The 12,683-nt window shown below is 45.9% G+C and overlaps 1 protein-coding gene across 1 annotated transcript in view; it reads left to right on the forward strand.

The window, feature by feature from the left end:
• The first annotated feature begins 528 nt into the window (after positions 1-528).
• LOC136587425 (zinc finger protein 271-like) overlaps positions 529-12,683 on the forward strand; it is a 109,578-nt gene continuing 97,423 nt past the window's right edge. The window contains exons 1-4 of the mRNA XM_066585993.1: positions 529-572; positions 7,574-7,696; positions 9,948-10,136; positions 12,128-12,251. Of these exons, the coding sequence (XP_066442090.1) occupies positions 7,619-7,696; positions 9,948-10,136; positions 12,128-12,251 (391 nt within the window). The 5' untranslated portion in view covers positions 529-572; positions 7,574-7,618. The remainder of the gene's footprint in view (positions 573-7,573; positions 7,697-9,947; positions 10,137-12,127; positions 12,252-12,683) is intronic.

Consider the following 12,683-nt stretch of genomic DNA (forward strand, 5'->3'; position numbering starts at 1 on the left):
TACCTAACCCTAACCTTAAAACTAACCCTAAACACTAATAATAATAATAAACTTTATTTGTATAGCGCCAACATATTCACTAACCCTAAACCCTAACCCTATACCTAACCCTAACAATAAACCTAACCCCGTGCTGCTTAACTGTAGTGTGTAGTGCACGTCTGCTTCACTGTAGTGTGTAGTGCACGGCTGCTGAAGGCAATCCGCGTGTACGCTGTGTAGTCACGTGGTGCCGAAGAGCCAATCAAGTGGCTCTAATCAGCAGCGCTGCTTAAGTGCGGCTGAAAACAGAAATATGCGCTCTGGGCTGTGTATGACTGTGCAGCTCCTGAGATCATCCTGCACTGCGGTGACCCTCTGACCTCCTGCAGTCAGCAACGCTGACCTGACCGACTACTACAGCAATCCTTTACATTAAAACGCCGTCATACTAGTCTTTTCCATTGCACGCATGCGCACTAGAGTACCGCGGTCGACTTGAATGTCTACAAAGTCAGTCACGTGGTTCTCTGCGGCCGGAAGTTAACTGCTGAGAGGAAGGATTACTGCCGGGGTGAGTCGGCGGCGGCTCTGTAAGTGCTCATGCAGCTGTGTGGCTTGTGTTGTGAGGGCTGGTAGAGTCTCCGCAGTAATGGAGGCGCGGGCGGCAGTGGGAGGTTTAGAACAGGTCTGAGGGGATAGTTCTCTGTCTCCCCTTCTATATAGCACCGCTCACAGCCCTTCTTATATATACAGGATGCCACCAAGATTCTGGGCACCGCTTGCTTCACCCTTAAAGGGGGTTTTGTCATTCGAACACCCCTTCCTGCCTAAAACTATAAAGGAGGGTGTACTCTGTTCTCCTGGGGACGCAACTGATAGCCGTCATCGGTGGTGACTTCCGGGCAGAAGCATGTGACCGCTGCAGCCAATCAGGCCGTAACGTCGCCATCAGCGCACGTTTTGTCCGCCATGATACCAGCAGTTTGAGGACGTGACGCTGCCTCTGATTGGTCATAGCGCTCACATGCTTCTACCCAGAATTCACTGCGGATGCAGCATTGTCTGTCACCTGCACCCCCGGAGAGGCGAGTACAGATAGTCCCCGACTTGCGAACATTCGAGTTACGAATTTCGCTAAATACGAACTATCTGTTCTGCACAGTATGATGTAATGCTATGGCATTACATCATGCCGTGCAGGGAGCGGAGAGGCTTCTATCAAGCCTGATAGGAGCCTGTCCGGTCACATCGCGGTTGCTGGGCAGCCGGGGGCCTTCTGAAAGGCCCTAGGGCTGTCTATGCAGAGTGCCTAGCAAGCCGTGCGCTTGATAGGCACTCTGCATAGGCAGCCGGGGGCCTTCTGAAAGGCCCTAGGGCTGTCTATGCAGAGTGCCTAGCAAGCCGTGCGCTTGATAGGCACTCTGCATAGGCAGCCCTGGGGCCTTTCAGGAGGTCCCCAGCTGCCTAGGAACCACACAGCGTCCCGCAATCTCATCATGGGACGCTGTACGGGCCCCCTGAACGTCGGGTGCAGGCTGTTTCTTACAGCTGGGGCACCCGGCGGCAGCAGTTCCGACGAGCCGCGCCGCTCGTCAGAACTGTTAACACTTTAAATACCGCTGTCAGAGCGGTATTTAAAGTGTTAACAGTTCCGACAAGTGGCGCGGCTCGTCGGAACTGCTGCCAGGGGGGGCCGCTGTAAGAACAGCCGGCACCTGACGTTATATGGAGCGGGATCCACCCGCGATCCCGCCCCATACTACCATTTGTTCGACTTGCGAACAAAACGGACTTGCGAACGGGCTCCCGGAACGGAACCTGTTCGCAAGTCGGGGAGCACCTGTATACCCTCGTTGTTTTAGGCAGGGGGGTGGAGATTCATTTTAATGACAAAACCCCTTTAAGCGGGTCCAGACGGTGGATTTGCCGCAGATTTTCCGTTCGTCCCCGGCGCATGGAGACTCCGCAGCGTTACAGCAGAGGGGAGGATGTTGTGTAAATCTCATCCACAAGCTGCGGTAATAACCCGCACTAAACCCGACCGGAAATGGCGTGGGATTAAAGCCGCAGCGTGTCAATTTTATCGCAGTTTCCGTTGCGGAATTCATCTTTTCTCAACAAGGGGCGACTTCAGCACAGAAAAGTGCGATGAAATCTGCAGTAAATGGTGCAGATATGGGGGCTCTCCAACGCTGGCCTACTGCCGAATGTCCGCTGCACATCAGCCCCGCGGGGCTCCAGGCTTAGAGAAGTTCCATAAAAACACAACCCCGATCTACAGAGTTGGGGTCCAACTACTTAGGACCCTCCTTGTAGTCGTCAATGGAGGTCAGAATGAATGACGCAATGGTCTTGCATGCGTACCACGATTCCACTCCTCTCTAGGGGGCGCTGGAGATGGTCAAGCACTCTGCTATCTCTGGCGCTCCCATTGTTATGAATAGAACAATATTTTAGTGTATTAAAGGTCAGCAATAGAAATGTGTTTGTGGGTGAACCCCTTCATCAGCATGCTGGGGGAGGGTACAGTCCGGCAGCAGCTCCCCCTGGGGTACAGGGCAGTCCCATGTCTTCCCGTCAAAGATGGCGACAGCAATAAAAAAAAAAAAATTTTTTTTTTTGGTGATATATAAAGACTATAGAAACCTAGTATAGCTGAAATTGTCCTGACCCACAGAATAAAGATGTCTGTGCAGTAAAGATGACGCCAACACCTTAAAAACATTCACCCCTCCCCCCCCCCCTTCCCCCCGCTCCCTTACAAATGGTGTAATTGCTTTTTATTCCCATTTTGTCCCACTGAGAAATTCATAAGAGCTTTTCCAATACATTGGATGGTACATTGAATAATACCATTGTAAAAAGTGCAACTTGTCCAGCACAAACCAAGCTGTGTCACCCGAAAAATAAAGTTTTGGTTATTATTTTATTTATTTTTTGAAAGTCTGAATACCTGAACTGCAGCATGTGACCTGGATGCAGAATCATCAGTGGCTCTTGGTTATGGCGGCTGCGGGGCGTCTGGTCGGCGGCTGCGGGGCGACTGGTCGGCGGCTGCGGGGCGTCCGGTTGCCATGGAGACACAGCTGGCAGCGTCTCGGGAGCGCGCACGTCGGGCTGCAGCGAGCGACGGGGAAAGAGCCGGCGGCCATCTTGGGGAAACTTTTATAAGTTGCTGAAACGCTGGAACGGTAAGTACAAACCAGCTAGGAAAGTCATTTACAGGGGTAATTAGTAATGTATGTTTAATTAGGGGGACTGGGCAAAAAAAAAAAATCACTGCTTCCTCGAGACATCTCCTTTAAGTTCTAGGGCCCGATTGTTCCAGGAATTACAAGTCGCCGGCTAACAAGTGAGTAAAGAGAAGAGATTCCCACAGCAGAAATAGAGGAAAGTTGTATCTACTGAGGACCAGAGTGAGATCAGGTTGGGTGCGGCTCCTCCTGCGGCAGCCCATGCGACCGCCTCTCTGGATGCAGGCTTTGATAGTGGCTGGTCAAATTTCTGCTTAACGTTTTGTTCCATATATACCCACTAGGGGCGTATTCTCGCGGGCGAGCACGATATCAGCAACCCCTTTTTACACTTTCAAAGTGGGGGAAAAAGGCAGATAATTTGATTTTCAGTGCAGTTCCCTAACAAGCATTACTTTCAAATTAAATCAACTTGGAAGGGCCACTCATTATGCAGCATTCCTCCCAGTATAAATAAGTGAGCTGGTGTTGCCTGTTCATCTCTTTCTGTCTGAAACTCCTGTCCACTTTTTCCTGAGATGATCATGTGATCTCAATTCTGATCAGCTCAGATCTGCTTGGGGGTTATGTCTTCATTTTGTAGACTGAGAATCTGACTATGCGATGCTATTATTTGGATCTATCACAGTTACTGATTATGATCAAACAGCCCCTGTCACACAGTTACAATAGAGGAGATCACAGCTTCTCCTCCTAACATAGTATGTAAGGACAAAAAAAAATACATATGTCCATCCACTTCATTCCTCCCCATGTTCATCCAGAGGAAGGAGAAAAAAAAACTGTCAGGCAGAAGCCAATTTTCCAATTTAAGGATTAAAATTCCTTCCTGATTCCTTCCGACCCTCCTCAAGTTATTAATAATTATAACATAATATTGTATCGCTCAAGAAAGACGTCTTTTATTGAGTTTACCATCCCCACATCCTCAGGAGAGAGTTCCATAGTCTCACTGCTCTTACAGTAAAGAACCCCCTTCTATGTTTGTGTAGAAACCTTTTTTCCTCTAGAGACAGAGAGTGTCCTCTTGTTACTGTCCTGGGTATAAATAGATGATGGAAGAGATCTCTGTATTGTCCCTAATATATCTATACAAAATTCTTTTAAAGATCATACAAAATGCATTGCGACACTTGTTGAACAGGAACTGCCAGATGTTCAAGCTGACTCCGCAAAGGTCATGGCAACAAAGACCAAATCGCAAACCTGCGCTGGATCATGGAGAATACCCGGGAGTATCAAAAGGACGTGTACATGTGTTTCATCGACTACAGCAAGACATTTGATTGTGCTGAACATGACAAGCTTTGGAAGTGTCTGAAGCAAATGGGCGTCCCAGAACATACAGAACAGCTTATAAGGGCGCTTCACAACAACCACAAAGTAACAGGACAACTTATGGAAACACGGATTGGTTCGGAATCGAGAAAAGCCTACGGCAAGGCTGCATTCTATCTCCAGTCCATTTCAATCTCTACACAGAAACGATTATGAGGCGATACAACCTGGGCGAATTAGAAATGGGAGTCAATATCGGTGGCAGAAATGTCAACAACCTCCGATATGCAGATGACACCACCCTGCTGGCGGAAAGTGAAAGGGACCTGGAATACCTTTTATCCAATGAGTGCAAAAGAAAAGCGAACGCATGCGACTGTACCTCAATAGCAAGAAAACGAAAGTCATGACCGTGGTAGGCAACAGTACAGGGAACATAAAAATTATCAACGAAGTCGTCGAGTCGGTCCAAGATTTCATCTTCCTTGGATCCAAAATTGATTGCAACGGGCAATCTGAACCTGAGATCAAGAGATGGATTACACTTGGTAGGAATGCAAGAAATGGAAGAGATCTGGGAAAGCAAGGATATTGGCATTGCAACAAAAATCAGACTGGTCAATCCAATAGTCTTTCCCATAACGATGTATGGTTGTGAAAGTTGGACGCTCAGGAAAACCGACAGAAGGAAAATTGATGCGTGTGACCTATGGAGCTGGAGGAGAATGCTGCGGATACCTTGGACTGCCATAACAACGAACAAGGTAGTGTTAGATCGCATCAAACTGAAAATATCACTGGAGGGCAAAATCATCAAACTTTTTTTAAATTTTGTTTTGGGGGGGGGGGGGGGTACATGATTTGCGTGAACTCATTGGAAACCGTACTGATGCTCGGCAAGGTCAGTGGGAAGAGAAGATCAGGACAACAAAAAACAAGATGGCGAGACAATCAAGGCCACCACCAACATGTCAATCGCAAACTGAAAGAAGCCTTGAAAGACAGGAATGTATGGAGAACATTAATCCATGGAGTGACCAAAGGTCGGATGCGACTGAAAGGATAATCATCATCAGTTATTAGAGAGCCCCCTTGTTACAGTCTTGGGTATAAATAAATTGTGGGAGAGATCTCTGTACTGACCCCTGATACAGTATATTTATACATAGTTATTAGGTCGCCCCTCAGCCATCTCTTTCTAAACTAAATAATGCCAATTTTGATGACCTCTCTGGGTATTCTAGTCCACCCATTCCATTTATTACTTTAGTTGCCCACCTTTGTTACCCGCTCAAGCTCTGATATGTCCTTCATGAGTATCAGTGCCCAAAACTGTTCACAATATTCCATTTGTGGTCTGACCAGGGACTTGTAAAGAGGAAAAAAAATGTTCTCATCATGTGCCCCTAGACCTCTTTTGATGCACCCCATGATCCCATTTGCCTTGGCAGCAGCTGCCTGATACTGGTTGCTCCAGTTAAGCTTACAGTTAACTAAAATCCCCAAGTCCTTCTCCATGTCAGTGTCCCCAGTGGTTTCCCATTTAGTGTGTAATGGTGACATGTATTTCCTCTGCCCATCTGCAGAACCTTACATTTATCAGTGTTACACCTCATTTGCCATTTTTCTGCCCCCAACTTATCCAGATCCAGTTTATATGGTTCTCTCTCTGCAGTAATTATACTTTTCCTTTAAAGGGGTTTTATCATTTAAAAAAAAAATAAAAAAATCAATACTTGCCTATTGCTCCCCAGGCAGACTTCTTACCCCCCTCCCCTGATATTTTCCTGGCTTCTCCCGTCCCCCGGGTCACCTCACCGTAAACTGTCCGCATCCTCTTCTGTTTGTTATGATGCGTCCATCCCTCACATTCTTCTTCCTGCAGGGCAGTGTACCCGGTCACTAGTGACGTAGCCTTTATAGTCTAGCAGGGAGCGGCGAGCTATTGCAGAGACTGCGCATGCGCGGGGTCTTGCTGCAATAGTATATGAACTCTTGCGGCGAGACAGAGCACATACGCAGTCTCTGCCGTAGCTTGGCACTCTCTGCTAAGTTGTCAATGCTACGTTACATCACTAGTGACTGGGGTACATTGCCTGGCAGGAAGGAGACCACAGAATGGACACCTCGTCACCGGAAGCAGAAGAATTGGCCGGCTTGTGGTGAGATGACTCCCGACTGTAGGAGCCAGGAAAAGATGGGGTAAGGAGACTGCCTGGGGAGGATAGGGAAGTATAGAATTCTAAATGACTGAACCCCCTTTTAAGGCTACCTACACACGGGCGAGCGCGATATCCAATGGAGAAACTCGGCCCAATATTGCACTGGCAAAAATGCAGTCCATCACTTCTGTGAAGTAGCAGACCTCCGGCGGGGCTTTCAGCTGCGTTAAAGGATCGGCAAGTGTTGCCTATTGTTCTCGATGGGAAGCCTCGCATTGCATTCATGTTCACCCCGCACGCCATGCAATGTGTTTCACTGCCCCACTGAAAACAATGGCCGATGCGTTCCGAGGAACGTGAAAAGATAGAACATGCAGTGATTTATTTATTTTTCCGTTCATGTACATGACTCCATTCATAAGAATGAGGTTCATATTCACGCATCTCGCAACGCACAAATCTCACACGAGTTTCTCAGTCGTGTGAAACCGGTGAGTTTCACACACAATTGCAGGATGGACCCATTCACATTAGCATGCTCTATTTTAATACATATCACACACAAACAGCCCTATTGTCCTCTATGGGTAGAGTATGCAACACTGCGTATGGGTGACCTTGCATGTGCAGCGCCGCTATGAGACACAACGGAGAATTAACCCCTTAGTGATGGGGATTTTTTTTCTTTTCCCATTTTCGTTTTTTCCTCCTTTATTTATCCATCAGTGTAGCTGTATGAGGACTCGTTTTTTGCGGGCCAAGTTGTATTTTTCAATCAAGGTTTTATTTTCATATAGGCTGTAGCTTATCAAATTTTTTCTTGTTTTGTTTTTATAATTTCGAACTGATGAAAAGTTGAGCAGATTACTTACATTTTTCCATTCTTCTGCCTCATAGTTTCTCAAAAGCAGTTCTTCTCTCCTTGACTCACCAATCCCGAGGATGGAGAACGGCAGAAATGCGGTTACTGAGAGTATATTAAGCTTCACGCTGGAGATCATCTACCTGCTGATTGGCGAAGTGAGGAAATCTGTCAATTGTGTCATGACCTCAGCAAGATCTTCATCAATGAAGCAGGGATCCCATCAGTTATGGCACCCTGAACTATTTACAAAGCCAAAATCTTAAAGGGAACCTGTCCATACTAGACAGAGTATAGGGGTAGACTACGGAATAAGAGGTCATTCTAAGTATATGTTTATAACTGTCCCGTTTCAAAGCATATATATTTTTATTTTATTCTGTAATTTTGTTTCTTATTTTTTTTACTGTCTATGTCCCTCATGACGTCATATAAGACCTTTTGGGGGACATTCACATAATTTTTTTTTCTTTTTTTAATTTTATTTTTATTTGACACTTTTCCACTGTAGCTGGGGCATCCATAGGAGCCACAGTTACATGGAAAACATCACTGTAGTGACAATAGTCACTGGCAGAACTGATCAGGGTCTGCTAGGACCTGCAGTTCTGCTGTGCCAGGGAATTCTGGCGGTCACATGACCACCGGCTCACGTAGTGGAAGAAACCCTTCCACTTTCTCTTTTTAGTACATAACACTCATTGAGTGCTGTGTACTAAAGAAAAGAGGCAAAAGGGATTAAAAACCACTTCTGCCTTCTCTTTTGGCTTCTCAACTGTGACTAACAGCTGACAACCCGACCTACTTCTGATTGATTGCAGAAGCAGGGGCTTTAATCTCCTGACTTATTTCTACTATTGGATGGGATTAAAGCCCAGGACCAAGCGCTGTAAATTTACAGTGCTTGGTCCATAACGGGTTAACACCACTCACTGATTTCTCTTCAAAGGAGACTTTCAAGGTGTGTGTGTGTGTGTGTATAATATATCCTTTTTTTTCAATTTTTATTTATTTATTTTTTTCCAAACCTGCTCGCCATCTTTAAAAATAGTAAATTAACATGTACTCACCTGTCCGCAAGCTGCACTACTACAGTTCTGCGTGTCTAATTCTCACGCCAGCATTCTGCTTGCAGGTTGCAGTTAGCCAGGATACAAGACATCGTAAACTGCTGCAGCAAATCACAGACTTCAGTAATGGACCGTTAACTTCTGTGATTGACTGCAGCAGTTTGCAACATTCCCTTCACAGACTGACTGCAGGAAGTAAACACCACTAGTGGTAAACTACAACGGAAAAACAAAGTTATGGGTCTTGGAATATAGCAACACAAAAGTAAATAAAGGGGAAAAAAAGCAGTATATGAATTTGGTATCGCTGTAATCGTAGCGATCCGCAGAATTAAATTAATGTCATTTTTACTACACAGTCAATGGAGTAAAAGTCAAACACAAAAATGATTGCCAGAATAGGGCTTTTTAATTTTCATTTCCACCGCGCAATTCCTCAGTATATTATATGGTGCTTTAAATGGTACCATTACCAAATAAAACTCCTTTCGCAAGAACGAGTTCTCATGCGGCTGTGTTGACGTAAAAATAAACCGCTATGGCTTTTGCAAAGTGGGCGCAAAAAAAATGTAAATGAACAAATGGCGGCAACAGGAGGGGCTTAATGGAAACCTGTCAGTAGTAACAGTATGCCCATTCAACCTTGATTACAGTGCCGATTAGCATTTAAATTCAGCGCCAGCTCTCCTGAGTGGAATGTCAGCCAAGGAAGGAAGCATGCTAACCGTGACTATTCAGCACCGCAGCGCCGCCCGGATGACTAGTCGGGAGCTGCTTGCAGTGTTTTTGTAGCTTCTTTTTCTGCCTAATTGTAACTCGTCAAATATAAATAGAGCCGGGCATAGACCATTGTTCAAAAGCACAATACAGCATGCCAGTGGTTTAATCACGCTGACTCTAGTGACAAATTCACTTTAGGCCTCCTGCACACCGGCGGGTCGGACCCGCATGTGGGATTCCCGCAGCGGATGTGCCCACTGGCATTCCGTCGCACATGTGCAGTATCCTGCGATACTTCTGCAGTGCTCACTGCAGAAGTGCTGTGGGAAGGACTGCTTCCATTAACTTTAATGAAAGCTGGTCGTGCGTAACCCACACAAAATCGCAACATGATGCGATTTCTTCTCCGTTAGCGGAAAATCGCAATCGATTTCCGCTCGTTGAGATGAAACGACGTTTTGCCATTGAATGCTATGGGCAGTATTTGCTGCAGAGTCCGGAGGCGGACGCCCGCTGTGGACTCGGCAATGCAAATACGCCTGTGTGTAGGAGGCCTTAAATAGGGAAGTTTGGGCTTTTCAAAATGTGTGTGTAAATAGTGTTTATTTTCTTCACACAGGATTGCAGAGTAGTGAAGACATCCGGTGAATGTGTGACTCCCAGCAGCCATCCCTGTGTGTCCGGAGGATGGACCAGGACCCGGAGCCCCATCATGGATCCTCCACCCCACTCACAGATACCTAAGAGAAGCTGTGTGCAGAAGATCATAGAACTCACCAACAAGATCATTGAGCTGCTGACCGGAGAGGTGAGGCTGCTGGGGATGCTGGGACATTATACCATCATACATTGGAAACTCGATCAGATTTATCAATATTGTTATAAATTGACTGTATAAACCTAGACCAGATGGGCAGAAGGTGCGCCAAATTTGTCACAGTGTAGCATGTTGTGTGATAGACTTGGTGATGGACATGTTAGACACTTTTCTCTTCCTCACAACACTTATTGGTTGGCTTCTATTTTATGCGAACATTTAGGCACGTGCCATTGATGAACTTTTAGCGCATTGTAGAACACCTCTTAGCCTTGTCATCTTCTCTGGACACTTCTTAAACCCTTAAAGCTACAGGGCATGCATTGACATCCTGGAGGTTCGGGTTTGTATCGCGGGGGATCTAAGGTCAATCCCACTCCATACAATGAAGGTGCTGGCTGTTTCTTACAGCCGTCACCCGCCCACAGCGACGCTGATCAGAAATGTTAATCCTTTAAATACTGCTGTCAATTCTAACAACAGCATTTGAATGCCTCGGTCAATGTTCAGGGGTTCGGCACTGCCACCTGTGATGAGATCACAGGATGCCGTGCGGTTGCCATTGCAGCCAGCGGGGGGGGGGACATTCTAAAAGCCCGTAGGGCTACTACAGCAGATTTCCTGTCAGATTGCAGTATAATATGATGCTTTGGCGCTGCATCGAACTGCAGGAGCTATCAAACCATTTCAAGTTTATGTCCTCTATGGGGGACTAAAAAATGTTAAAATTAGTTTTAAAAAGTTTTAATAATTATTTAAAAAAACACTTGTCATATTTATAAATTACAAAAAAAATCAAAATAAAAATTTTTTTTGGTAATGCTGCATCTATTTACCCCACAAGGTGAACGTCATAAAAAAAATGTAATAAAAATGTACACGAAAATGGTACTAATAGAAACTACAGGATGTCCTGCAAAAAACAAGCCCAACACCTCCCCACCCCAAAAAATGACAAATTTTGTGTTTGTTTGTTTTTTTCCATTGCACTCCATTTTAAGGTTTTTTTTATGCTTTTCATTTAAAAAAGTGAGCTATAGACCCATCTTTTGCTGCCTTTTAAAATTGGCAGCATGTTAGCCATCCTGGAAGTTGATTCGTCCAGTCAAGGTTAATGGTAATTAATTAGAGGGGCCTCTGCCCCTGGCATACATTGTTTGGTCCATGCTCACCAAATTAAGAGGCAGTTGTCCATCATTGATGGTGCAGGTTTAGTGTGGGAAGTAGGAAGAAAATCGGGGAGCAGCCATGCAGACAACAAGGTTTGATGTAGAGCCTCCATAATGTAAGCTGTGTGTTGGATCCACTTCCCTAGGATCCTAGGCTTTTCCACAAAGCTTAAGGATCTCGGAGAACTTGGAGCAATCAATAAGTTTGATTTGTTACGATGAGAAGGAGAGTTAAGATTTCTTAAAAACATAATCTTCCATTCGTCTTTGCGGTGGAGATAAACAGGCAGTGTCTGTAAAAGATAAAGCCGTTTAAGGACTTTGATCATTGTAAGCAGGCTGGTATTGCCTGTGAATGTAGGTCAAAACGTCTGCCAAACAGGGACGTAGCTCCCAAGCTTTTGATATGGATATCTAAAGAGGAGTATATTGGAGTACAATTTTGCAGGTTTATAGAAAGTATGTGGAAATTGGGCCTTGTGTGGCACAGAGTGTTAAGGCAGCAGAAATTCAGTCCTAAGCTCTCGCTCACGACCTGAAGGTTGTAGGTTCAATCCCCATGTGGTTCAGGTAGCCGGCTCAAGATTGAGTCAGCCTTACCGAGGTCGGTAAAAGGAGTACCAAGCTTGCTGGGGGGATAAAAGATGACTGGGGAAGGCAATGGCAAATCACCCTGCAAAAACAGGCTGACGAGAAATATCATGCTGTGACATCACCGGAGGAGTCAGTCGTGACTCGGTGCTTGCACCAGGGGACTTTACCTATGTGGAAAATATGAAAGCCTTCCTTCAATTGTCTCATTTTGTGCATCAGGTTCCTGTAAGGTGTCAGGATGTCACGGTCCATTTTTCCATGGATGAGTGGAAGTATTTAGAAGGACACAAGGATCAATACAAGGATACTATGATGGAAGATGAGCAGCGCCACAAATCATTGGGTAGGAGCAGACTTTCATTGATTGTAAAAGAGATATCTATTTTGAGGCTCCCCTCGATGTACTACTGGTCAAAAATTGTAGAAGACCTTAAAGGGGTTGTCTCGCGAAAGCAAGTGGGGTTAAGTACTTCTGTATGGCCATATTAAAGGGGTTGTCCCGCGCCGAAACAGGGTTTTGTTTTTTTTTCAATAGCCCCCCCGTTCGGCGCGAGACAAACCCGATGCAGGGGTTTAAAAAAAAAACCGGATAGTACTTACCCGAATCCCCGCGCTCCGGTGACTTCTTACTTACCTTGCGAAGATGGCCGCCGGGATCTTCACCCTCGGTGGCCCGCAGGTCTTCTGTGCGGTCCATTGCCGATTCCAGCCTCCTGATTGGCTGGAATCGGCACACGTGACGGGGCGGAGCTACGAGGAGCAGCTCTCTGGCACG

The sequence above is a fragment of the Eleutherodactylus coqui genome, chromosome 13, assembly GCF_035609145.1.
Source record: "Eleutherodactylus coqui strain aEleCoq1 chromosome 13, aEleCoq1.hap1, whole genome shotgun sequence".
NCBI lineage: Eukaryota > Metazoa > Chordata > Amphibia > Anura > Eleutherodactylidae > Eleutherodactylus > Eleutherodactylus coqui.